Source organism: Thamnophis sirtalis, unplaced genomic scaffold (assembly GCF_051295495.1).
Source record: "Thamnophis sirtalis isolate CommonGarterSnake01/CBP01778 unplaced genomic scaffold, rThaSir2_p1.2 scaffold_7, whole genome shotgun sequence".
Lineage (NCBI taxonomy): Eukaryota > Metazoa > Chordata > Lepidosauria > Squamata > Natricidae > Thamnophis > Thamnophis sirtalis.
The window spans coordinates 29,150,731-29,178,454 of record NW_028261387.1 but is presented as its reverse complement, the minus strand read 5'-3'; the positions used below and the strand labels follow the sequence as shown (position 1 = coordinate 29,178,454).

The 27,724-nt window shown below is 40.2% G+C and overlaps 1 protein-coding gene across 1 annotated transcript in view; it reads right to left on the bottom strand.

Annotated features, from left to right (window-relative positions):
• Nucleotides 1-7,882: 7,882 nt before the first annotated feature.
• C8B (complement C8 beta chain) overlaps nt 7,883-27,724 on the bottom strand; it is a 36,803-nt gene continuing 16,961 nt past the window's right edge. Inside the window, exons 6-12 of the mRNA XM_087719609.1 lie at nt 27,668-27,724; nt 26,238-26,478; nt 18,951-19,079; nt 17,656-17,819; nt 13,503-13,656; nt 9,828-9,896; nt 7,883-8,575 (exon numbers count right to left, since the gene is read on the bottom strand). The exon at nt 27,668-27,724 is cut by the window's right edge and continues 141 nt beyond it. Of these exons, the coding sequence (XP_087575735.1) occupies nt 8,430-8,575; nt 9,828-9,896; nt 13,503-13,656; nt 17,656-17,819; nt 18,951-19,079; nt 26,238-26,478; nt 27,668-27,724 (960 nt within the window). The 3' untranslated portion in view covers nt 7,883-8,429. The remainder of the gene's footprint in view (nt 8,576-9,827; nt 9,897-13,502; nt 13,657-17,655; nt 17,820-18,950; nt 19,080-26,237; nt 26,479-27,667) is intronic.

Genomic DNA, 27,724 nt, shown 5'->3' with positions numbered 1-27,724 from the left:
GTGAGATAAAGCTCCAGTCATTTGCTGGCCTAAATTAAAAGCTCATAATAGGGATACACAAGCGCACAAACAGAGGGTGGGGGTGGGTGGGGAGAGATAGTACACACTACCAGACGGTCTCTTTGTAATAAATGAACTTTATCCCTCCTCCCCCACCATGAAGAGATGTTTATTGTGCATGCATGTGTGTTTACATTTTTTTCTATACTATATAGTGTGTACAGTACTGTGCACACTTCATGCTGCACAGTACTACATAGTGCTATACAATATATAGTACTATACACTGTATACTATACAGTACTATATGCATATGTGTGTATGTGTGCACATAAGCGTGTGCACATACACACAAAACATAGGCATATCTACTTGCTCTCTTGCTTTTTTGGCAATGAATATGACCTGCAGGATCTTACTACCTTCCTGATTCATTTAATGGGTGGGTGGTGCCTTGTTTCAAATGCAATGTTGGAAAAGTATCAGAATCAGATGTGTGTCAAGGTAGGAAGGAACAACTTGATTAGCAAAAGCAAGAGATCTGGATAATGGAAACCAGCCCAGCATCTTCGATGTTCAAGGTGCAGATGCACGATAACAGCACAAAAGGGATTCTGCAAAATGGTTGATTTTTTTGGGGGGGGGGAGAGAAAATCCTTCTCTCTTTCCCCCCACCCTGGGTACTTTGTTGGCTTGGTTTTTGTGATCTCCTTGAGTCAGGCAACAGCGTGCACGTAAATCAATCAATTAGTCACATTTCACTGAAAAAAATTGGTACAGATTCCCCAGGAGGTTGCGCTGTGCATTAGAAATATGTCTGGGCATTGGATCTCTTCTTAAATATGTTCCTCGCAGGAGTGCTGGAATACTTAGCTGAATAGTAAAAAGACTCATTCTGTTTTCAATTCCAGCTGCCACACAGACTTGACCAGTGATGGTGAACCTATGACACATGAGTCAAAGGTGACATACCATGACATTTTGAGTGACAGGCTAGTGTTCACCAACACCTGACAGCAACTGTTCTCAAAAGCACACCCCATGCTCACGTGATTTGGGGAGGCTGCAGTGACTATGCAACAATGGGGCGTGCTCTTATGTGGCTTTTGGACCCTCAAAAATCACACACCATATTATAAGACGCAGCTTAGTTTTTGGGGAGGAAAATAAGAAAAACAAAATTCTGCTTCTGCCTACCAGCAGTAAATCAGTATTCATCTGGCTAGCATCCTTATCAAACAGCCTGGTCAGCTTCAGCACATTAGTTCCCTGGTTGTAAGCGTGCGCATTGGGCACTCGTTGGGGCTGATACACAGCTTCAAAAACACAGTTGATCATCACAGGGAGCACCAGTGAGTAAAGCAGACGAAGCACGGAAGTGATCAGACAAGGCAGAAGCTGTTCTGGGTTGCCATTTCTGGTGTGCAGAGGCCTAAAATGTGATGTGCGGAGGCAGCGATCGGCAGCAATGAGCTATGGCGATCCCCACAGCCTTGAACGGGTCTCAAAGAGGAGCTCTCAGAGGCTGAAAATGCGAAGCCCAGAGGCCAAAAACGCACGCCATGGAGGGTGCGATGGTCTGTGGCAATCCCTGCAGCTTGGAACAGGTCTAAAATGTGACGTGTAAAGGCCAAAGGGTGGGGGCAGTGGGTGGGCGGGGCTACATTTTGTGTATAAGATGCATCCAAATTTTCGCCCTCTTTTAGGGTGGGGAAAATGTGCATCTTATATCCAAAAAATACGGTAAGTACGAGATATGCTTTGTCATGAAGGCTGCAGAAACTGTGGAAAAGCTCCCACATACCTTGGGGAATGGCACAAGGTGGCCCTGAGTGGCAAAGAGGGAAATAGGGCTGATGTCGAAGCCTGAGGCCCAGTCTCCACATTGCCACCGAATGCTTTTATGCAGGCAGCTGGAGATGGGGGAGGGGGTAGATATAGAATTGTTTCTCTTTCTTGGAAGGGGGATGGGTGTTATGCCAGTAGAGTCAAGTTAGACATTTCCAACTTTTCAGCACACCGAGCCTAAAAAAATTGCCCATCACTTAGGGCAGTGTTTCTCAACTTTGGCAACTTGAAGATGTCTGGACTTCAACTCCCAGAATTCCCCAGCCAGCGAATGGCTAGGGAATTCTGGGAGTTGAAGTCCAGACATCTTCAAGTTGCCAAGGTTGAGAAACACTGACTTAGGGTGTATTTCTCTCAAGAAGTTTGACAACATTGACAACATGAAGGCCTCCATCAGCTTCAAACAGGCTTAAGGTGCCTAATTATGCTCTAACCTGTGGTAGGGTAACGTAGAGTGAGCTTACTATAGGCAGTCCTTGATTTACAACCACTATTGACCCCAAAACCTTTGTTACTGAGCGAGACATTTGTTAAGTGAGTTTTGCTGCCTTGCCACTTGTCATTGTTAAATGTATCACTGCCGTGGTTAAGTTAGTAGCACGGTTGTTAAGTGAATCTGACTTCCTCATCGACTTTGCTTGTCGAAAGGCCACAAAAGGTGATCCTGGGACCCCGGGACACTGCAACCGTCATAATATGACTCAGATGCCAAGGGTCCAAATTTTATGCACGTGACCATGATCGTAACGGTCATGTGAAAAGCAGTCATAAGTCTCTTTTTTCAGTGCTGCGTAACGTCAGTCACTAAATGAATGGTTGTAAATTGAGGACTACCTGTAGAATGTTTTTCAACATTAAGGTAGATGGACTTCAGTAAATCCTAGTTTTGTCTGATCTAAGCTGCTATTTTGGTCTGTGTGACCAAAATTGTATGAGACAACAAAGAGTCAAGATCTTCTGTAGCTCATGGCAACTCCTGATCATATCCAGTTTTGAAACCCAGGTTAAAAGCTCTCTGGGATGCATATACCATCTTGATTTTTCTCAACCCACTCTGTGGATGCTCCTAGTTGTTCAGCTAAAAAAAGTGGCTCCATCCATATATATTCGGGCAATCCTCAATTTACAACCATTCATTTAATGACTGTTCAAAGTTACAACGGCACTGAAAAAGTGTCTTATGGCCAGTTCTAACAGTTGTGATCAATGGAAAATCCTTATAGTCAAATGATCAAAGTTTGGATGCTTGGCAATTGGCATGAATTTTCAATGGCTGCAGCATCCTGGGGTCCTGGGATTGTCCTTGGCAACCTTTCCAGGGAATTTCTCACAAGCAAAGTCAATGGGGAAAGCAGATTCACCTAATAACTGCACGATTCACTTACCAATGGTGGTGATTTGCTTATCAAGCATGACAAAAAAAGCTCATAAAATGGGGCATGGCTCACTTAACAAATGCCTTGTTTAGCAAGGGAAATTTGGATGTCATAAATCGTAAATCAATTTATGAGTTCATGCTCATAAATCAAGAACTGTCTCTACACACACACACACACACACACAAACACACACACACAAACCAAACTTGGTACACAGATGGCTTACTCTCTAGAAACAAATATTGTTGGGATAAGACACTCCTAAAACCTCTCGGGGTGTGTGTTCTATTAAGATATAGCTTGTTGTGCCTTAAAATGGCTTCTACTGTACTGCCATAAAATGGCTTCTACTATGCAGCACAGTGGAATTGCCATGGTAATGGCTTCACAGTATTTCACAAGGGGCCTCTCTCTAATAAGGGGGGAAATCCAACATTAGAAATTATGTTTGGTCTGTATATTTCCCCCCTATAAATAAATACTTGGACAACGCTGGATAATCGGCTAGTACCAAATAAATATGAGCTGATGTACTCACTGGAAGAAACAAACAAGCATACATTGGACAGGATATCCGCTATTTTGATTGCTGTTTGCCAGACTGACACTGGGTAAACTCAGACAATTTGTGAGCAATTCAAAATTGATTTTGTCTGACTAATTAATCTGCAGAATATTGTGGCTCTAGAAAGACTGTCATGTTTTAAAGAAGACCCTGCAAAACATTTTGGTTATCCTTGTCCTTTGGTCTGTTCCCCCTGCCCCCTCACCTTCCATGTCTAATGAGATAAATGCTTTACTGATCCTTGAAAAGTTTCTTTCCTGTATTTCTGCTCTCCCACCCAGCTCCCCAGGGTTGCCCTGCTGTCAAAAATCCTGATTTATTTTAGCTCAGTGAACCATTCAGCATTATGATGTGGTGTGTGTTTCAAACATCGGATGCAACTGATAGGTACTTAATGAACCCACGAGTTCCTAGCAGTCCTGCTTCATATTTATGCTAGAAAAGACGGGGGAAATTTACATAAGAGACTTTCCTCTTGTCCAACTGGGCAGCTTTGAGTTTCTGCTTGAAAAGTGATGCGTGTATCTGAAATGGAGGAAAGCTAATCAGAAAGCCAAGAGTTTATTTGCTAAAATAAATCCATCGGAAATGGTAGCTGGGAAGCGGATTCTGCAGCAACAACACTTAGATATCTTGATGCATCTTGAAAAGAAAGGAAGTATGTTGACATTTTGTTTCAGATATTAAGGCATGTGTAATTGGCAGTAAAAAAAAAGAAGTTTCTTTGAATACCTGTATTTCACAAAGTAAGTTTCAGCATCTTCCTAACCTTGTTAGGTTCAGAAATTAAGCAAGGTCAGATCTGATTAATAATCAAATGGGAAGGTATAGGCCAGACCCCAAACTTAAAAGATAAATCAAACATTAAAAGCAGTGACAAGCCACCACATGTCTCTATGTCATCATCAGGATGGGAACTTAACTGTGTAAGTGTTTACCTTTTCATTTCATAACTTGGTTCATTTATATTCATGTGGTATTCATTAACTTTCTATCCTGCCTTTTGACCAAAGTTTGTTCCTTTGGATAACATATGCAAAATAAGATTCAAAACAACAAAAACATTAAAACAATAAATGTATCTTAAAACACCAATAAAAAGCAGTAATTAATGCAGTGCGCTTCAAATTTAGAAACTTTTAAGATGTGTGGATGTCAACTCCCAGAATTCTCCCGATCGCATGCTAGCTGAGGAATTCTAGGTGGTGGAAGTCCACACATTTTAAAGTTGCCAAGTGTGAAAAACACTGTATGAAAGCTATGATATTCTAAGCTATATATCTGTAAAGACTAACAGGTCAATGTTTATGAACAAAATGCATTCCCATGATTTGAACAGCTGGGAGATGAAATCCAAAAATTCCTTCCTCTGCTTCTCACCAAACATGTTTTGAATATAGGTAGCGTTACTGTCTGTTGTCAAAGCTGATGATTTTTTTTTTCTGGTGCTCTTCTAAGGAGTCTAACTAGGAACATTCAATAAAAAAAGAAGAGTTAATTCCTGTCTGACAGCTAGCCCTTTTATAGGGAGCTGTCGGACCGCTCAGCCAATCGGCTTTGAGTATTTTCCCACCAGAATGGAGGACCTTGGTGGAGCCTATTGCTCCAGTCATATGTAGCACTTCTCATCCATAGTCCTCTGGAAATCACGCATTGGAAAGCGCTCTAGGTAAGCACTTGAGAACAGGTAATATGGGACTCTAATTGGATGTGGGATTTGGGAATGACCTTGCAGAACAGGGGTTGGAAAACAGTCCAATTAGAGGCAGCATAGCCCACAGAACGAATGGAGATGTGGCAAAAATCTCAGAAGGGACCCTTCCTAGTTTCTTGGGCTGTAAAGGTGATGGGGGGAGCTATATACCTTCAGATTCTGCTAATGTAACCTTACAATAAAGTAGAATTAGTTCATCTGGATATGCTTTCTGTCTCTGGACTACCTACCTGACAACAATCTGGAAGTACATTTCTCCACTGCTGCATTTACAGCCTAAGAAACTACACTCGTGGCTACACTCATTCCTTGTGCAAGCTAAGCTGCCTCTTATCCATGGTTCCTGTGACTGGGACTCTTTCCTCTACTTCCAAAGAATATTCCCACATACCATTAAAGGGACAGAATGTGTATGTGTAAATAAAAGTGTGCATGTATGTGGAAGAGAAAGAAAGAGAGAGAAAGATTGAGAAAAAAAAGGAAGGAAGGAAAATAATAGTATACTTCATTGTTTATAGGAAGGAAGAGAGAGATAGTACACCAATTGATATTGCCATAAAATAACAAAATAATAACCATAGTAGTACCCCAACCTAGAATCCCATCCCTTATTGCAACACCTAAGGTTATTCTAACATTTGCCATTCTGTCCCTCATGTGCGATGGATCCGATTTGTGCTACATAATGAACCCAACATTCTCCCCTGAACCCATGAAACAGATGAAATGAGCAATTCCATTTTAAAAGAAAATTACAAACGGACAGACGGAAATAAAATGCAGCGCTAAGGATAAGGATGATGACAGATGGAGCCTTGTGCTGTTTTTAATCAGTGACCCAAATGAATGTTAAGAATGGTTAAAATGTGCAGTTCATTAAGCTCTCAAATGAGGGTTTTGCAGATGGATGGAACTGTACTGCGATAGATAAGATGGAAGCTGGTGCAATTGCATGTTTTTAAGCAATTGTGGCCTAAAAATGTCAGGAGTTAGCATACATCTCACCTAACTACATATATGACTTCTAAGCATTTAACTGCATATTTTGATCTCACTGATTTTGAGGGGGCTAAACTAGATGGATGTCCTTTAGCAGCAGAAGTCGATTCCTCTAAAAAGAAGGCAGTTTGGAGGAATCATAGCATTGGCCCTACAGATCCACCCAAAGATTAGATGTGCTGAGATAGGCAGGCAGATTTCCTATGCAAAGGAGGTGATGAGATTATAAATATGCAGTGCAATGCAAACCCTAACTCCTCATTTGTATCTCTATCTCCATGACTAGAATAGAATAGAATAGAATTCTTTATTGGCCAAGTGTGATTGGACACACAAGGGATATATATTGTGTCATCCATGCTCTCTCTCCCCTACCCCAATATATATTTGGATATTTCTCTATGTATTTCAAAAGCTGGTATACAAATACCTAAAATATTTTGGACTGAATTGATCCCAAATACAGCATATAGAAAGAGCATCTGGAAAGACATCATCTGAAAATACAGAGCCTTTTCCAAATCCATTAACCAGGAGAAAACAAGCCTAAAATTGTTCTTATTAGCACCAGAGAAATAGTTCTCTAAGTTAAAACCTCATCAGGCTCTAAAAATGCAACCCGAAGATTTAGAGCCTAGGATAAACATAAAGTCCTTTTCCAGAGGAAATCCTGAATTCTGAATTATCTCTCCCCCCCACACCTGGATTAGTTTATTCTTAATGAAAACTGGCCCAAATAAGTGGATACTCTTAGAATGGTGCATAAAAGCCTTTACGTAAAAGCACTTGCTCAAACCTTCCAGATACTGGAGTAAATTTGGATTAACTCTTACGCCATGGCCTTGCCCCCTCTTCCATTTGTGATATCTTCTGCCTGTTGATCCAGGCATTGTTGTTTCAGACTCAATCTGCTGTCCTTCTGCAAGTGCTATACAACAAGCCAGCAAGAAGGAAAGGACTCTTGTGATTTCTCTCTTCTGGCTGGGCAGCAAAGAAAGTAAATCTCGATAACTGTGCCATTCAAAGTACTTATCAAGATCTCTACTTTCCCTTGACAATGATCACCAGATGCAAGGTTGCACAAGGCAACAATTAATCTATTTTATTGTGCACAAATTCAAAGTATTTCCCTATGATCTTTATGAATTTCATTAATTTTAGTTTTTGTTTATATGGCGCTCCAAAATGCTTGTGAATATATACTTCTGAAAAGTAATTTGCTGGGAGAATTCATGCAATGAATAAACATATCATTATTACACAGATAAGAAACTAGAGGGTCACGGTGGTATTTGAAAGAAGTTCACAATCCATATTTTCTTTCTTTTAAAAAAAAACCCGACCTAATTGGCTAAATCAGTTACGTTTTAGGCAATAAATGGGAAACAGGATTTATTGTCACATTGCTTTCAAGTTTATATTTGACGAGGCTGCTTTGATTGAGATTTAAGCTTTCATTTATCCTAGGTATCTCAGCAGCTAGAAATACCCTCCAGTGACTATTAGAAAAGCTGTATTGTTACATTGATAGAAAAATAAGTAATATGTTCTTGCTAGAAGTTGCTTTACTTAACTATCTGAAAAAGGTCAATATTTCTTAATGCTGGAAGGGGAAATGATGACCTTTAATATTACAAGGTACCTCTGCACCCTTAAGCTCTCTCATGACTGGCATAATAAACATTCATAAAACAGATTTTAAAACAGTATGCATTTTTTTAATCCAAAAGGTAATATGTGGTACCTTCCTCTGTAGGCTCTAAAGTTTATTGTATTTCATTCATACATTTCCACATCTGAAAAAGGATTTCTAAATGGGACTGCACTATTTATCATTTAACCCATCATCCAACTGTTTGGATTTATGAACAAAACTCAGCATAACCTGCATGTTCCCTTTCCAAACAACTTTTCAACACAATCATTAAGTAGTTTCCTGACTTGGCCCTGGACAAGGACTGCCGCCATTTTGAGGAGGTGGGTTGTTACATTGCCGGCTTCTAGATTTTTGTCTTCCACTACTTGGGGTCCAGCTGGACCAGCAGCTCCAGTTTCCATCAATTGGAACATCTGGGGGGAGAAAACAGTGATGTTATGAGGTCAAACAAATAAGGTAATGTCAGTCCTAATTTTCACAATTCTGATTTGCTCTAAGCAGATTAATAAATGGAACCATAATCATATTTATAATTTTTGATATAAACTACAGCAAAATAATTTCTAAAAAGAGAAAAGAACATACTCATAAATGTAATATTGCTATCCATGTTATTAACTGTGCCTTGCCTTGATTGAAATAAATTAGTGTGGAACAAGTAAAAAGGATTTAAGCAGTGACATCCACAAATTGACAAGATAATAGATGCAGTGTCTTAGTACAAGGAAGTACAAGCAGTCCTCAACTTACAACAGTTCATTTAGTGACTGTTTGAAGTTACAGCAGCATTTTTCACACTTATTACCGTTGCAGCATCCCCAAGTACACATGATTTTCATTCAAATGTTTGACAACTGGCTCATATACTTATGACATCGCGGTGTCTTGGGTAATGTGATCACCTTTTGCAACCTTCTGACAAGCAAAGTCAATGTGGAAGCCAGATTCATTTAACAAATATAGCAAGAAAAGTCGTAAAATGGAAAAAAAATTGCTTAATAAATTTCTCACTTAGCAACATAACTTTGTGGTTGTAAGTCGAGGACTACCTGTAGTAGACCATCAGAGGAAGTGTTGTGGCTTTATACTTTCAATGGTGGGACAAACAGGAAGGCCAAACATTCTGTGGGAGCCATTCGCCCATTGGTTGTGCATACAGATTTAAGTGCAGACAACAGAGGAAAACATTTGTCTATTCTCTCTCTACCAGAGAGGAAAATGTCTTAAGTCACTTTGTCTCAAAGTTCAGGGAAGGCCAACTTTGTTCATACCAACCTAGTTGGAAAAGCAGCACCTGAAGTGGTTTACATAGTACAGGCCAAAGAATGATGATCAGTATGAAAAGGAAAGGACACAGGTACAGATTCCAATCTTTTACAGATACATATATGTATCTAGAAGGAGGATTTGCTCTGGCAAACATTTTAACATTTTAATACGTTGTCCTGATGTTCGTGCGTCAATGTTTTTCACATTAGAACACATTTGGTACCAATCTGGGGATTATATGGTTATAATGAAATTATACCTGCAACACAACAAACGATAGGTGCAACACAACTAGGCTGAGCAGCATTACAACTCTACAGTCAATGACTACTTTGCTTTGGGAAAAAATAAATAAGGGTGGAGGATGGGAGGAGGTGTCACCCTGTTGTCTCTTACTTGTTCTTTGTGTTCTTTCACAGGCGGTACCCTCGTGTCCTAGGGGACAAATGCATTCACAGCGAGTCCCTAAAAGGAAAAAGTAGAATTAGAGGTATTTCCCAGGCAATTTTCAGACACTTGCAAAAACCACTGAGATATAATTGAAAGGATTAATTGTGCAGATGGGAAGGGAAACTATTCCAGTCCTGCCCAAAGATACGGTTATCACAAAGACGACAGATGACATGGTATCGAATTGAATTGAATCGAATACTTTATTTAGCCAAGTGTGATTAGACACACGAGGAATTTGTTCCCTTATGCGTCTAATCACACTTGAGCAAAGGAACCCAGGGAATGCATCTTTCCTACCTGCAGCTCAGTTAAAAAAAAATTGCACACAATGTTTATCTGTTGCAGAGCCACATATCCAATGATCCAGAAACCACACACAGAGTAAGCAAGACTTTAGGGGGTTAAGGGCTGCACTTGGTTTTTGAGTGTCGTGCTTGGATAGAGCGGAGAACTTACTTCAAGAAGTGGTTGGAGCCAGGAAAACAAAATCCTTCAATCTGATTTCAATTTAAATATAATTACATCTGAATTAATTGAAAATGAATGCATCATTGTATATGATTTTTCCATCTGCTAAGTTAAATATTTTCAAAGTTTTGTGGAAGCTGAAAGACAGTCGAACTTTATGTACCCCAAATGATGTTGGGTAACCTACTTAAGTTTTTTAGACATAGTTTTAAACATTGCTGCTTGCTCAGAATTATAAAAAGTTGAATGGTTGAACCTGGGGAAAGCAGCATAGATCTAACAGAATGATATTGGCTTTATTTCTAAAACCTTCAATCTCTTCAACTTCTCAATTGCACATTTAAGAATAATTAAATTAGATAAAACATAACAATAATATTAGGGAAGATATAATTTTAATAATATGACTGGCATGAAATCCAACAGCAGAGACGGGAAACACATCAGTTCTAATTATGTAATAAATATCAGTTCATATATAACATGTCACCAATCACTTTGAGCCAAGATAGTCAATCTACGGATACATGTACCCCAAACGTGATTTGAATCTCTTTCAATTTCCCAAGAGTGTACACTCTTCACACACTAGTTTTCACTAATAACACCATCATCAAAGCTTTTCATGCCCTACAAAAGCCAAAAATGTTAACCCTGCTGATCTAACATTCTCAGAGGCAGGCACCCAAAATTATAATAAAAAATTAAGTGGGGTGCCCTGCCCATAGAAAAATGTAGCCCAACCTATTTATAGAGTGGGCTACAAAGATCAAGAGAAAAGAGGATTTGGCTTGTCAAAGATGCATATAGAAAAGAATAGACATAGATTGACATAGAAAACACACACTGAGAAAGACGCAGAGAAAAGGATGTAAGGATGCTTCACATCTCCAGCCTGCTAAGGAAGTGCTGTGGATTATTTGCTGAATAACACAACTGAAATAAAAAGCACTGAAAGGGAGGAGTGGTCCACATTCTGATTTAATGTCTACCATATTTTTCGGAGTATAAGAGATATAGAGTGCTCGGGGGAGGGGGAAAATGACCTGGTTTTTTTCCTCATTTTTGCCCTCCGGGAGCACTCTTAAAGCCTCCTAAAGGTTTTGCACAGCCATTTTTGCAAAGGGGGCAGGGTTTCAGGAGGCCAAAAATGCTGTATTCAGTGTATAAGATGCATCTAGATTTTCAGCCTCTTTTTTGAGGGAAAAAGGTGCATCTTGTGCTCCAAAAATATGGTAGTTTTAAACCGTTGTGTTTCCATGGTTAAAGGTTGTCCATAGAAGCAACCATGTGGGGAAAGTCATTTAATTCAGCCAACTGGACAGTTTTTGCAAAGGCAACTCAGAAACAAATGGTCTTAGTCATTCCAGTATGTAGATAACTAGGTAGAAAGACACTGCAACTTAGAGAGGTGAGACTGAAGACCACAGCTTTTCAGTTTAGGGGGACAAAGAAGCTAAGCTTGCTAAAGGTAGCATTCTATGTCTCCATTCCTTTGTCCTGGGATAAGAATTGGCTTGAGATATCAAGGTCTTCCACAAGGCATCATTGGGAAAATTTCTCCCTGTGTTGTAGTTATGAGTGGAAGAAGCTGATTAGATTGAGATACCAGCCTTCCTTCTCTGTGCTTAGCAAAGTTAGCTTCCTTTATATTCCCCCACTTACACTTGAAGAGTATTCAGAAGCTACAGCTCCACAAAATGTATCCGGGCAAATAATTTTAGTATGCTCAAGGGGGGGCCATGAAGCATGATGGTTGCATGAACTACCCTGGTTACCAGTCTGCTTCCAGGTCCAATTCAAATTATTGTTGGCTATTATCTTTAAAGCCCTTTCTGGCATGAGTCCAGACCAGTGATGGGATTCAATTTATTTTACTACTGGTTCTGTGGACATGGCTTGGTAGGCATGGCATGGCTTGGTGGCCGTGACTTGGTAGCCGTGGCAGGGAAAGGATACGGTAGAATCCATATATTCCCTCCTGATCAGCTGGGACTCAGGAGGCAGAGAATAGATGGGGTCGGGTTCAGTCAGAGGTGGTCTCTGAACTTCTCAAAGTTTCCGCTACCAGTTCTCCAGAACTGATCAGAATTTGCTGAATACCACCTGTGGTGCAGACTACCTGAAGAACTGTATTATTCCAATGGGATTATTATTAGCATATAGCACTGTTACATTAGCCAGGAGACTACAATGGTAATGCAGAGTAGTATTTTGGTGCCAATTTTACTAACTCTGTTGTGTAACACACTAACAAGACCTATCTTTGCACCAGGAAGAAAGGTGAGCATCTCTTCCTGCAGCAGCATCCAAGGCACACCCACTCAGCAACCAGTCAAAGAACTGGTTGTTAAAATTTTTGAATCCCGCTGCTGCCTGGGATCCTGACCAGGGCATCCCATTTTGGAGGTGGCTAGTAGAATAAGAGAAGATCCCACCTCCATTCTGTTTACTCATTGGATGTTTGTATCTGCATTCTTCTAAAATGGTTAATTTTGATTGTTTTAACTTTTAATGCCTAATGTTTTTAATGCTTTATTTTTCCAATTGTTGTACACTGCTATTTTTGACATTATAAGTCACCCAAAGCCACTTAATAGTGAGATGGGCATCATATAAATTCAATCAATCAATCAATCAACCTATACAACATATTTACAAAACATCTGTCCGCTCCTTAATCCAGCTTTGCCTTTCCTAGCCACAATTCAGAAGTGATTTCTTCCCCCTCGAAACAGGGGAGAACACCCAGTGCAGAATCTCCTGTAATGATCACAATAACCATTTTTAGCAAGTTGCAGATGGCATTTCCTCTTCCAAGAGATGGGAGAAACACTAATTAATGGCCAGAGAGCTAGTGCGCTAGTAAAGTTATTTCCGAAAGAGATTTTAAGCAGATTGCAATGCTGTGTTTAATGCCTAATTGGGTTGGAAGAGACATTCTTAAATGTAAATGAATAAGATTCCATTATACTTGCCAAAGTGGTAAAGTTTTTTATCTTGCTAGGCTGCCAGTGAAACAATTGTGACATTTAGAGAAATATCTTACTTTCTCATAGTGGATGGGAACAAGGAGAAAGTTGAAAGAAACTAAAGCAAACAGCATTTTCATCGCGGATATTAGACAAATGGTCAGAGGTCACAACTTACCTTTCAAAAATGGGGTTCCGTTGCCCTGGCACTGAGTGCATCCACAGTTACTTGTTTCCTGATGGAATTCCTCGAGAGCAAGCTTCATGTTTTGTTTCAGTGTAGCAGCATTGGCAAAAGTATTTGCAGTAATCAAATTGTAAAGAGGTTCCACCTATCAAGAGCAGAGAGGGGGCCTGTTCATCTCTTCTGTGTTTGCACAAATATTTAGGGGCGGGATTCAGCCAGCTCAGACCAGTTTGCGTGAAACGGATGCTAATTTTACATCTGGTTCGCCAAACTGGTAGTTGCAAAGACTGCCTGGCCTTGCCTACCACACCATGCCCCTCCCAGGAGTCTCCACGTGGCTCAATTGAATGCCAGGTAAGTGCAGGGCCCACAGGGAGGCTCTGTTAGGACAAAAAATGGACCCCCAGAAGTTCCAGAAATCCGAAAATGAGCCCATTTCTGGCCTCCAGAGGGCCTCCGGAGCCCAGGGAACGTCATTTTCACCTTCCTGGCGGTTCGAGGAAAGCCTCTGGAGCCTGGGGAGGATGAAAATACCCCCCACACACACCGTGGTGCAGGAGGCCAAGGAGGCCATGCCCACCCAGCAACTGGGCAGAGAACTGGTTGCTAAAAATTTTGAATCCCACCCCTGCAAATATTTCTAAATATGTCCAGTCAAAAGATATGGACCACAAAGCTCAATAAAGTTTATTGTAACCAACCCAGAATCACCTGGCGGTGAAATGGGCCGCAAAATTTTTTAGTACTAAATAAATAGTTTGTGATAAGAGATGGAGGTTTCCACATGTTTCAGATACAGGCTTTTCCTAACCCCACCAAGACATACAAGATTTCCCTCTAAGCAATGGCGATAAAGACAACTTCATCCTTTGTGGGTGGATTGAGGCTTGATCCGATGACAGCACATTAGAACTGACATGCAGAAATGACTCATTTCACTAATGAATGATCTATGTTAAACTTTCATGGGAGCATTAGTGCCAGAAAGTACCAGACGTCATCAGAACTCAAACACCCTAAAGGGACTGAAGCAATAAATCCACCAAGGTGATCTCTTTTGGAGTGTAGCAGTTAGTCATCCCTGTGAAGCCATGCAAACACAACTGACCATCTCCTACCATTAATTTAAAATAGATGCCAAGAGAGAAATGTGGAGGTACGCTCATATAAAATTTCATGAATGCGAGATGGACGACAGTATAAATGGAATAAATAAATAAATAAAATATTGTGCTCTTAAAGTGGCTTGATCACCTCCCTTTACTGGGCAAGGAGTATCAGTTGTTTTTACAACATCCTTTACAGCATATTTTGTTGGTAAAGTCGCAGACTGGAGCATAAGGTGGAAGCAGGGGTAGGGTTGAAAATTTTTAGCAACCTGTTCTCTGCCCAGTTGCTGGTTGGGCAAGGCCATGTGGGTGTGGCCTACTCAGCCTCCTTTGTCACAGTGGGGGAAGGCTTTCCTTGAGCCTTGGGAGGGTGAAAACGTCCTCCCCTGGGATCCGGAAGCCCTCCGAAGGTCAGAAACTTCCAGGAAACCTGTTTTTCGCCCTCCAAGAGCCTCCACACAGGCCCTGCACTTACCTGGCATACAAAATGGGCTGTATGGAGACTCCTTGGAGGAGTGGAGTGGGGTTGGCAGGGCCAGCCAGTTCTTTCAACTACCGGTTCAGTGAAGCAGATGTAAAATTAGCATCCATTTCACCCCGGCTGAATCCCACTCCTGGGTGGAAGGTTGGTGGAAGGTTGTATGAAAGATAACACCAGCTACTGAGATCGTGCCTGACAATACAGTGATACAGAGGACACAGTGTGCTGCAGTATTAATGACTAGATCTTCTTTTACGGTAATGAAATAATTGTCTATAATTGTCATGTGATGTCCCAGCCAAACTCAAAGGCATTGAGAACAAGATGTTTGCAGCTGTGAATAAGCATTAGAATTTTTCTTCCCCAATAATCTTTTGTGATCTCAGGACATATTGACTAATTGTAAATTTCTTGTTTTTTTTAAAAAAAAAATTGCTGCAGCATTTGAATCAATCAGAATTAATTATACATCACTTCCGTCCACCCACTTATAATCTTCTTCAAAGAAGAGTATCTGTCTGTAAGAGCTAGTCTGTACTGACAGTAGCCACCACAAATAGTGGCCAAGTTTGATTCAGAAGTACAAAATGAACTGGATCAATTCAAATTTCCAATTTGGAAAAAAAGTGTCTTCTGGATGCCTAAACCAGTGTTTTTCAACCTTTTTTGTGCAAAGGCACACTTTTTTCATGAAAAAAATCACGAGGCACACCACCATTAGAAAATGTTAAAAAATTTAACTCTGTGCCTATATTGACTATATATAAAGTCTTTTTCCCACGGCACACCTTACACTATGTCACGGCACACTAGTGTGCCGCGGCACAGTGGTTGAAAAACACTGGCCTAAACAAAAGCGTCGGAATTGTTTGGAAATCCACAGATTTCCAGTTTGATCCTCTAATTGGGTTCAACTGTTTGGTTTATTATTAGGTTTCATTTCACAGTTTTGGTTGAATCACCTTTGATTCGAGTCTTCAAACCAAAATGGACAATCCACCCAAGGAGAGCAACCCTGACTTTATGCTAAATATTCAGCGACTCCCTGAAAATAATTTCATTTTCTAAAAGTCTTGTCTAATTCTTTTCCAGAATCGGAATATTCCCAGCTTGGGAACATTTCCTATTGCATTTAATTGCCTCCGCTTCCTTTTTCTGATTACATGTAGGCTTAGGCAAATTAAATGACAAACTCTCAGTAGACAAAAATTGGTTAAAGCAATAGGTAACAACCCAGGAGTGTACTTTAGTCATACAGCCCAGTGCATTTGAGACAGAACTTGTTCATTGGGCTCGTGTTTCAAATACTGTGAAATCTATGCATTTCCCCTCGTTGGATTAAAATGCTTTCTATATTGCCTCTTCAAGAATTGAGTACAATTTCTTGCTGCCTTTTTCTTTTCCAAAATAAAAAGTATATAGAATTGTTTCTTTTCCAAAGGACATCAGCTGATTTCCTTATTTGTTCAATAGCGTCAATAGATTTGGAAATCAGGCAAGTTATCATATTCAAATCTGGACCGATTATAGATTTCTTATTTGATTTCCACTCCTACTACAGGGAGCATACCCATTGGCTTAGATCCCGAAAGGCTTTGGCAAAAGCATTCAACAAAAGGACTCCCCCATCCCCCATACATGCACCCTGTCCCCACTGTCCATTTTTGGCTTCCAGATTGATACAGGAGGCTTTCCAGGTTCAAAACAGGGTATGGGGAGCCTCGTGCAGTGCCCCCTGAGCCCTGTTTTGGGCTCGGAAGGCCTCCTGCACCAAACTGAAAGCCAAAACAAGGCACAGGGGTGCTGTGCGAGGCCCCAAAAAGCAATACAAGTTCCCCTCCATGCATACATCTGTTCCCCATGCATACACATGTGTGTCCCCTGCATGCACCCTGCCCCTGTGCATGTGCAGCAGGCCTGAAGACCAGCTGGCTGGCAGGAGGCACACGCGCAGCTGAGCTGGGCTGGGGCAAAGGCTGACGTGCCCACAGAGAGAGCTCTGTGTGCCATCTGTGGCATGCGTGCCATAGATTCCCCATCAAGGATTTAGGCTTATATACTACCCCATAGTGCTTTACAGCAGAATTCTCAAATATTTCCATCTTCGCAGACTGGCAGGGGGGCAGAGGGAAAGATTCCGTTTGAGTGGCAGGTAAGCTTGCGCCCACCGTTTGTGCAAGTGGAGCACATGTGCTTGTGCTTGCCCACTGTTCGCACAAGTGCTCTTGGTCACTACTTTGTGCCCTGGTTCCAAACAGCTCAAGATGGGCCATGGCCTATGGGTTGGGGACCCCAGCTTTACAGCACTCTCTGAGCCATTTACAGTGTCAGCATATTGCCCCCAACAATTTGAGTCCTCATTTTACTGATCTGGAAGGATGGAAGGCCGAGTCAATCTTGAGCCCTTCAGAATTGAAATCCAGCCTGTGAGCAGAGTTTGCCTGCAATACCGCATTCTAACCACTCCGCCATCAGGAATCCCCACCTATTTTTGTTTCCCTCTCCTGAATATCCTGAGGCTGGTTAATGGTACGGAACGAATGTTTTATACAACCTTCATTCGGATGATCTCTGGGTTGTACTGAACAGCATCCCCCCACTCCTGCATCAGTTCTGCATTGGGCAAGTCTTTGTTTGCAAGTGCTGTAATGTGTTCACTGGCCCCTCCACGGATAAGAGCAATAAAGTCTTCCACAAATTTCTTTTCTGATGTGGTATCTGTGGAAAAAGAGATGAAGCATAGGTTTAGAGATTTCTATGTGTCTTTAATACTTTTTATGTCAAGGTCTGAACTGCCATGGTGACACAGTGGTTAGAATACAGTACTACAGGCTAGCTCACTGCTCACTCCAGGAGTTTGATCCTGACAGGGCTCAAGGTTGACTCAGCCTTCCATCCTTCCGAGGTTGATAAAATGAGGACCCATGTTGTTGGGGACAATAGGCTGACATTGCAAACTGCTCAGAGAGTGCTGTAAAACACTGTGAAGCGATATATAAGTCTAAGTGCTATTGCTATTGCCTGACATAATGGTGCAGATCATGTTTTGGTTATGCTCCAAATAGCAGGCTGATACTGTTGACCGATAGATGTAGATCTATAGTACAGCTAGCTAGTCCTTGACTTATAACCATTTGTCTAGTGACCAAAGTTACAGTGGCATTGAAAAAAGTAACTTATGATTGGTTTTCAGACTTATGACTATTACAACATCTCCACAGTCACATGATCAAAATTTGGGCACTTGACAACTGGCATGTATTGATGACATTTTGACTGCGATCATCATTTGTAACTTTCCTAGCCATTTTCTGGCAAGCAAAGTCAATGAGAGAAGCCAGATTCACTTAACTGCAATGATTCACTTAACAACTATATCAAGAAAGGCTGTAAAATGGGGCAGCACTTACTTGAACGTAATTAACAACTGTCTTGTGTAGCAACAGTAATTTTGGGCTCGGTTGTGTAGTAAATCAGGGATTACCTGCACGCTGGTTTGGAACTATTAGGTTTTCAAATGGCAAAAAATATAGAATTATCTTATAGGTAAAAACATGCAACTGTTGATGAGATAGACAGACAGACAGGATAGAGATATAGATAGATACTGGAGATATAGAGATAGGTAGGTAGGTAGGTAGATGGGTAGATAGGTAATAGAGATAGATAGATGATAGATGATAGAAGATAGATAGATAGATAGATAGATAGATAGATAGATAGATAGATAGATAGATAGATAGATAGATGAGAGAGAGATGAGAGAGAGAGAGAGAGAGAGAGACAGACAGACAGACAGACAGACAGACAGACAGACATCGCATATTTACTTGATGGTTAAAGCCTCACCTCCAATTTCTTTTAAAATGGCATTACACCCTCCAGCAGTTATTCCTACTGATACACTAACTTCTTTAATAGTTACGCCAACTTTAACACCATTTTGTGTACAAGCTTGGACATCTCTGAAGTTATATCCTTTGAAAACAGAATAAATATGCATTAAAAACACCACCTTGCATTCAGAATCTAAGCAGTTTGAAGCATTCAACTTCCCTTAATTTGCAGTCTTCTATTCACATATTTGCTTTGAGGTTACCTTAGTGTTCTGCTTTCAATATAGGAGTTCAAGACAGCAATGTAGAAATGACCCTTCTTTTTTACCCCCATAGTTGGAACCTGTGAGGTAGGTTAGGGTGAAGAGAGTGAACTGCCCCCCAAATCATCAAATATGTTTCCATGGCTGATCTTGTGGATCTGAATCTGGATCCCCCCCTCAAGCCCCAGTCTTACACCTCAATTTTCAGGAATGATAATAGAAAACTAGTTCCAGTCCTCTGGAATGGAAGAGTCTTCTCAGTTCAACCATAACATATGAAAGTTCATTCATTTATTACTCTTGTGAAAAGCTATCACATAAGGAAGGACCGCTTGTGCTTCACTGTTCAGATTTAAATGCTACGGTAGAGGAATACAGTACTACTTCTTTATTAATTACTAATGAAAACAATGTGGTTCCAATGGGGAATATCAATTGATTGATCGATGGTTGATTGAATGGTTGATCGATTAACAACAGATCCCACATCCCCTTCATCCTATTCCCTCCCTTCCCATCTTTTAATGTTTTGGATTTTGTATTAACTTATTCACGTTTTAATGGGATGTGGTGGCTCAGTGGCTAAAAAGCTGAGCTTGTCGATCAGAAAGGTCGGCAGTTTGGCAGTTCGAATCCCTTGCGCTGCGTAGCGGAGCGAGCTCCCATTAGTTGTCCCAGCTTCTGCCAGCAGTTTGAAAGCATGTAAAAAAATCCAAGTAGAAAAATAGAAGCCACCTTTGGTGGGAAGGTAACAGTGTTCCATGCATCTTCAACATTTAGTCATGCCTGTCACATGACCATGGAGATGTCTTTGGACAGCGCTGGCTCTTCGGCTTTGAAATGAAGTTAGCACCAGCCTCTAGAGTCGGGAACGACTGACACATATGTGCGAGGGGAATCTTTATCTTTACCTTATTAATGTTTTTAATTTATATAATTTTATTGTTTTGATTGTAAACGGCCCAACGTTACCTTGAGGTAAGATGAACAGTCTATAAATGTTATAAATAAATAAAATAAATAAGTAAAGAAAGCCCATAACTTAACATGCTTTCCAGCCCACTGTTTTTTCCTCCCTCGGAGGCAAAAACTCCTAGGGGTAATAAAACTTAGCATCTATACTCTCGGGCCCCCAGGGAAATTCCACTTGCTGGTTTACAGAGGAGGGCTTGTACAGATGGTCTGTCAACTTCCCTTTGCCAATGGGTAAACAAGGGACTGAAGCTATTGATTAACAGCCTAGAGCTCTGTTTGATCTGTCCAGAGAACACTAGCCTTGTAAAAGCAGCATCCATCACCCTGTAAGGGTAACATCTTATAGGGGACTCATTCTAGTCAATTATTTACTGTTTCCGAGATGTGGACAATCTGGATGCTTTCAGCAAAGAAAAGAAAAAGTGTCAGTCTTAGAATGTTTGGTAAAGGTGTTGAACTTTCAAGTTTTCTCACTTGAGTTAATCACATAATTGTCCCAAAGGGATGTTCTCAACTCATATACATGTTTGTAAAAGAATTTCTAAATGATAATAATCTCCAGTGGTATGCATCCCAAAAAATCCTGAATGACGTAGGATCAGGGGTGGGCTGCTTCAGGAGAACCCGTAGCTAACGTTTTGACCAATTTGGAGAACCTCCAAATCCCACCCCTGGCTGCCCCCACTCCTCTCCTCTCCCCTCCCAAGACTCTCCATGCGGCGCATTTTGGAGGCAAGGAAAGTGCAGGGCCCACATGGAGGCTTGGAAAGGTGGAAAAATGGGCCTCCCAGAAGTTCTGGAAGGCCAGAAATGTGTCCATTTCCAGTTTCTGGAGCCCAGGGGAGGCAGGTTTTGCCCTCCTAGAGACTCGAGGAAAGCCTCCGAAGTAGTGATGTGCGGTGAGGATTACGGTTGGTGAGGCAAGAGCGCAGTGGCAGCGAGAAGCAACGTCCCCGCCGCTGTCCCCGACAGGCATCTCACGTTTATGTCCGCCATAGACGCGAGATGCCTGTCGGACACAGCGGCGCGGCAGGGATGGAGGAGCCAAGGGGTGAGGTGGCGGAGCGTGGCAGCGGCGAGAAGCAACATTCCTGCCGCTGTCCCCAACAAGCATCTCACGTTTATGTCCGCCATAGACGTGAGTTGCCTGTCAGACAGAGCGGCGGGGACGGAGGAGGTGGGGGGGTGAGGCGGCAGCTGGCAAAGAAAGGGGAGAGGAGGAGGAAAGGGAGAGGGGAGCAGGATGGGGCTCCTGGTGGGGGAGAGAGGAGAAAGGGAAGGGGGCACAGCAGGCAAAAGAAAGAAAGCGCCAGCCTGCCAGCAGAGGCGGGTAAAAGACCTGCTTCTTCTGGCGGGCTGCTCCTCTCTTCTCAAACAAGGCTGCCCTCCCTGCCTCTCCCCTTTCTCTCTCTTCTCAAACAAACTCTCTCTCAAATTGAGAGAGAGTTTGTTTGAGTGAAGTGAAGAAACAAACACACGAACACACACAAATTACTCATAATAAAAAAATACTTACAAATTAAATTACAATAATTTTGAATTCCTCCCCCCTCCCTCCATCCGACCCACATACCTTTTCCAGCTGTGTCACAGAGGATTTCAACTCTCCTCTTGTCCGCCATGATGAAAAATGTAAATGTAAAAATGTAAAAGGTAAAATGTAAAAAAAAAAAGGCAAAAGCTGCTGCTGCCAGAGCAGGAGGAAGCGAGAGAACCACGTGCCTCCTTTGCATAAGGAATTTTTCACCTTTTAACCCTTGCTTAAGTCTGCTCAAGTGATCATAAAGATAGAGTAAAGGAAGCACGTGGTTCTCTCGCCTCCTCCTGCAGTTAAGCATTAAGCAGAGTCATCCACTGTGACTCCGGCAGCAACTACCTCAGCCTTTTTCCTTTTAATTTTTTTTTCTTTTCATCATGACAGTGGTGATGCCCTGCCTCCCCTGCCTCCCCTGACTGCACGTCCCTGCTCTGGAGCCTGTGGAAGGCAAAAATGCCCCCCACTGCCCCCACCGCGGCGCAGGAAGCTGACTAGGCCATGCCCACCATGGTCACACCCACCCAGCAACCAGGCAGATAACCTATTGCTGAAATATTTGAAGCCCACCCCTGCATAGGATCCAGCTTTTAGGTGACTTATTACTCAGCCAACTAACTGAGGTCTGTGGAGATTCTCAGTCATCCAGGTCATGGTTGTCCCAAAGATGCCTTTTCAAAAGGCAACTGGACTTTCTTTTTTTTTCTTTGAAGATGTTTTGCTTCTCACCTGAGATGTTTCTTCAGTTATGACTGGATGGTGAAGAACGGAAACTGATAGCTGAACATTGTAACAGCCAAATTTTCTATCAGCTACCTATTGCTCCCTGGATATGAAGCTGTCTAAAATTGATTCCCCTAACTCAGTTATGGTTAAGATGGATAAAATAGCTTGCCTCAATATACTATGATTCAATTACATATTTAAAAAAACAGATGGTTTTTTAAAAATATATAATTGAATCATAGTATATTAAGGCAAGCTATTGCCTCAATATACTATGATTCAATTACATTTTTAAAAAACAGATGGTGGAGGAGGAGCCAATGTCATGACGAGATGGCCGTGCGGTCTTGATGCTCTGAGACCGTAGTGAATACTTTTGCCACTGGGTGGTCCAAACGGACCTAAACCGTCCCAAAGAGATGGTGAACAGGAAGAATATGTCTTGCTGATCTCAGGGATATAGCAAAATCTCTAAAAGAAGCAAGAGAAGTTCTTCAAGCCGGCGACAAAAATCCAGCCAAGGCTGACCAAGTTGGGGCGGCTCCAAAACGGAAGGATACGGAAAGAGAAAGTGTTTCCAGCTGGTGAGGAACTTTTACTGTTTTAAAAAGAGACTGCCTATAAAACTTAAAATTAATTTAAATTGGAGAATAGAAGAATCAAGCAGCAGAATTACATTTGGAATGGTTTTGGACAGTGGTTATCTTACTTTTTAAATGCTATCTTCATGGATGGAATCTATGCAAGCCTTTTGAAATGGATGGATTAAGTTTTTTTCTTTTACTTTTTCTTTTATTGTTCTCTGTAACCTATAGAGTAAAGTTTTCCTCTTTCATTGCTGTGGGTATTTTTCTAATTCATTTAAAGATTGGACTCTTTTTTCTAACTTGAAATACAAAAAAGATACAAAAGGAAACTTTTCAACAGTGTTACCGCTGCTTGGAGGCTGGGAGGATTTGTTGATTGGAGTTGTATACTGAAAATGGAACACTTTCTTTTTTTCCATGGATTGTTTTGATTTGGGATTACAAGGTTTCACTGCTTGGCTACAGAGAGTGGTAAGAAGGGAGGCACAAAGATGTCCCTTTGAAGTAAAAGTGGAAACAATGTTCTTTGTGAATCTATGCTTTAATCTTATTAACCTTCCAAGCTAGAGCAGCTGTGTTTGTTAGAATGGCACAATTTCAAAAGAAAACAAAAGTCTCAAATTTGCAAAAGATACTCTCAGAAATACAGAAATTATCAAATATATATGAAAGAATAGACAAAAAACTGGAATACTTAGAGCACATAACAATACAATATGATGAAAAAATTGAGGATGTCTATCAAATGCAAAACAGGGTGATTGAAACTCAAAAAAATCAAAGTGGAAAATGAATATAAAGAGATTAAACCTGCTGATATTTATGGTAATTGGTTTGTTTCTGAAAATGGAAAGAATGGAATACTGAAAGAGGAATTAAATGGAGAGGAAATCTATTCCAGAGGGCAAGATACAGAAGAAGAAAAAACTAAAGAATCTATGGATTTAAAGAGAGAAATTCTATTAGCAAAAGCATTGATAACACTGCTGACAATCAAAGATAAGCTGAATAAGGAAACAGAAAGAGGGCATCAAGATTATATGAGAGATCTTATAAGCAATGAGTTCCTAAGAGAAGTCTATAAAGCTGATCAAGAAGATGATTAGAGGACTGACACCACAAATGGCAGAAGATATGAGACTGTTTTGCTATCGGAAAGACACAGGTTGATAGATGGAAGAACACAATTTAAAACTAGTTAAACTTAGTGAAATTTATTGATAATAGATACAGTATAGCTTAAATAAACAACTGATAGTGTTACTAATGTAGACAATGTGTAGTGTTATGATGAGTATAATTGGATATGAATATTGAATGGTACCCATGTAAGGAAATTAGCAATGTCATTTGGATTATATATAAAGGATAACAACAACAACAACAACAACAACAATAATATTACTGTAAAAAAATTGCGCAGACTGATTATAAATTGCATCACAATTCAGTAGCACAAATGATCCATTGGAATTTGTGCAAAAATTATAATATTAAAACAGCAACAAACTGGTGAGAACATCAGCCTGAAAAAGTCACCAAAAATCAGATGGTCAAGATCTTGTGGGATTTTCGCATACAAACGGACAAAATACTGGCGCATAATACACCAGACATCACACTGGTTGAGAAAAACAAGGTTACAATCATAGACATTGCAATACCAGGTGATAGAAGGGTTGATGAGAAGGAATATGAAAAAATCGCGAAATACCAGGACTTAAAAATCGAAATTCAACTATTATGGCACAAACCAGCAGTGGTAATTCCAGTGGTAATTGGCACACTGGGTGCTATTCCAAAAGCACTGGAATTACATTTAAAACAGTTAAAAATTGACAAAATCATCAGTCAAATGCAAAAAGCTGCACTGCTTGCATCTGCACGCATATTACGAAAATACGTTACGACATCATAGGCCCCTGCGTGGGGCCCAACTAGTAATCAATGCCAAATCTGGCGAAAGAACTGGCTGCTGTGATACAATTCTGTTGTTGGGATAACAACAACAACAACAACAACAACAACAATAATAATAATAATATTTTTTTAAAAAAGAATGAAGTTAGATACAATTAAAGTTTTGATTATTAGGGGGAAAATGTTATGATACAGGATATAGCCAAATAAAGGAAGGATAAGAATAACAATGTATATATAGATATGGGTATAACATAAGGAAACTGGATGTAAACTTTAAACAGTGATTTGGAAAGGAGAATTAGAAAACTTTGTTATTAAATATTATGGATATTTACCTAGAATAGGACATAAGGATTTAGTGTTAGTGGAGGATTTTAAAAATAGTAATTGAAAGGCCAGTATGTGGTTATGTATTAAACTTTGGTATATTTTATGATGAAGGACGCTTAAACAATTATAGTCAAATGAAAATAGAGATATGATGATGGTGACATGTTTAAATATTTGAGTTAAAATGCTTGAGTTAATATGAATTATGTTTGTTGACTGTGGAAGAGATGCACGAAAGTCTTTTTGTAATCAACTGATACACTTTCTATAGCATGTAAAGAAGGATGCTGTATTTGTTTTAAATTAATTTTTTTAAAAAATTATTAAAAAATAACAGATGGTGTCTTCATGAAAGCCAAAAACCAAAATCAGTTCAATAATTTGAGAGGATTAAAATCTGTTAATTTTTTTTCTCCAGTGGCAAAATTCCAGTGGCATGCAACTGGCCAGTCTTTCTTGGAAAAGAAGTCCACAAAAAAAAAATGAGGGCATTTGTAAAAGTGCTGGCAGAAAAATGCCTATTTGGGAGGAATTAAACAAGGAGACATAAACTCTTACTATTTTCTGGGCTTTTTTTATACAATGGGAGGTAAAGTTTGTTACCAGATATTCATTTAGGTGTGCCACTTCACACAATTTACACAATGTACAACTATCAAATCAAAAGGGACAGATGATATCAATGTATTAGATTTTTTTAAAAACAACAAGGAAGTGGGATGCATTTTAAGTGGTCCCATTTTTGCAAGAATCCAGCAATCAGTCCCTCTAGAATGGTCAAACTAACAAAAACTCATAGAACAATGGAAACTTAATTAACTCAAACCCATAATTCAATGAATTAATTTTGTACCACATTGAGCCATGTTAAATTTGAACGTGTTTGCAAGAGAAGATAAAACCTTTCAAAAGCTCAACACAAACCATACAGTTAATGAACAATCTGGTCTCCTCAATCCTACCTGCCTTCGCCAGCTCATTACTATTCATGATCAAAGTATATTCGTAAGTGCCACCAAGAGTTGCTTCAGTGATGTAATGTGTTCCATAATCTCTGAAAAGATCACGATATTCTCCATAGCTATACACCAGAGGCAACCGAAGGATCCTCTGGAAGAACTCAGAGTGAAGCATCAGGTCCTGTCTCTTCAGTTTATATTGAGCAACTTCCAGTTCTGCATGTGCATGGACAAACCTGCTAGACTAAAGGAAAGCATCAGAAGAGATTTACATTAACTACAGGTAGTCCTCAACTTACAACAGTTTGTGTTTGTGACCATTCAAAGTTACAACAGCACTGAAAAACGTGACTTGTGACCATTTTCCACAGTTGTGACCTTTGAAACATCCTCATGATCATGTGATCAAAATTCAGATGCTTGACCATGGGTTCATACTTATGACCTTTGCTGTGTCCCAAAGTCACGTAAGCACCTTTTGAAACCTTCTGACAAGCAAGCTCAAGGGGGGAAGCTTAACAACTGGGTTACTAACTTATTAACCTCAGTGATTCACTTAACAACTGTGGCAAGAATGGCCATAATGTTCGCTTAACAAATGTTGAACGGTCGCAAAACTCACTTCACAACAGAAATTTTGAGCTCAATTGTGGTGGTAGATCGAGGGCTATATGTTGTTATACTGTTAAATGTTTGTTAGAACTCTATATGTAGAGTGAAACTGAGTTTGATTCTAGATATTGGCACTTCAATTTTAAATTACAAAGTGATTGTTCTACGATAATGCTGCACCACACCCAGTCTTTTACAGCCCCATTTTTGTGTGAATTTGCTTTGACAAGATTCCCCTCCCCCCCAAAAAAAGCTCTCATAAGGCACAACACAGCTATTTTATTTATTAAACCCCCAGGCTTTAAAAGAGGGTACTAGAATTAGTTCCAATCTGGTCCCCATCATTTCAAACATCACTGCCATGCCCCTTGCCAACTTTTTCAAATGAAAAAAAAAGGGGGGGGGAGCCAGTTGTTCCTTTGAAAAAAATGTTATCCAGGCGAATATGCCCATGTACAATAAATGCTAAATTTAACAACCTCTATACATTATGAATATTTTTGTGATTTATTTATTAGATTATATCCTGTTTTTTCCCTAGAGTACAAAATAAATTATCTAAGTACCCCCATTTACAGGATCTAAAGTAAACATTTTATAAGTGCAGAAGGAGATGACACACTATAGCTACAGATGGAGATTGTCTGGCATTGCTCTCGTAAGTAAAATATATGAACCTCAGAAGAAAAAAACATCTTGTTTTTCATAATTTTTAAAAAAGTTACATGGTTTTCTACCGCTCATATTTTAATTCTAATTCTAAGTGTGTGCATTGAACAAACTAAAATAAGAGCCTAAGAAGAAACACAAGAAAAGTTTACCGTTGAAGAAAATCTTTTCGTCCTGCTAACAAATTTTTGATATCGCTTGTCATTTTT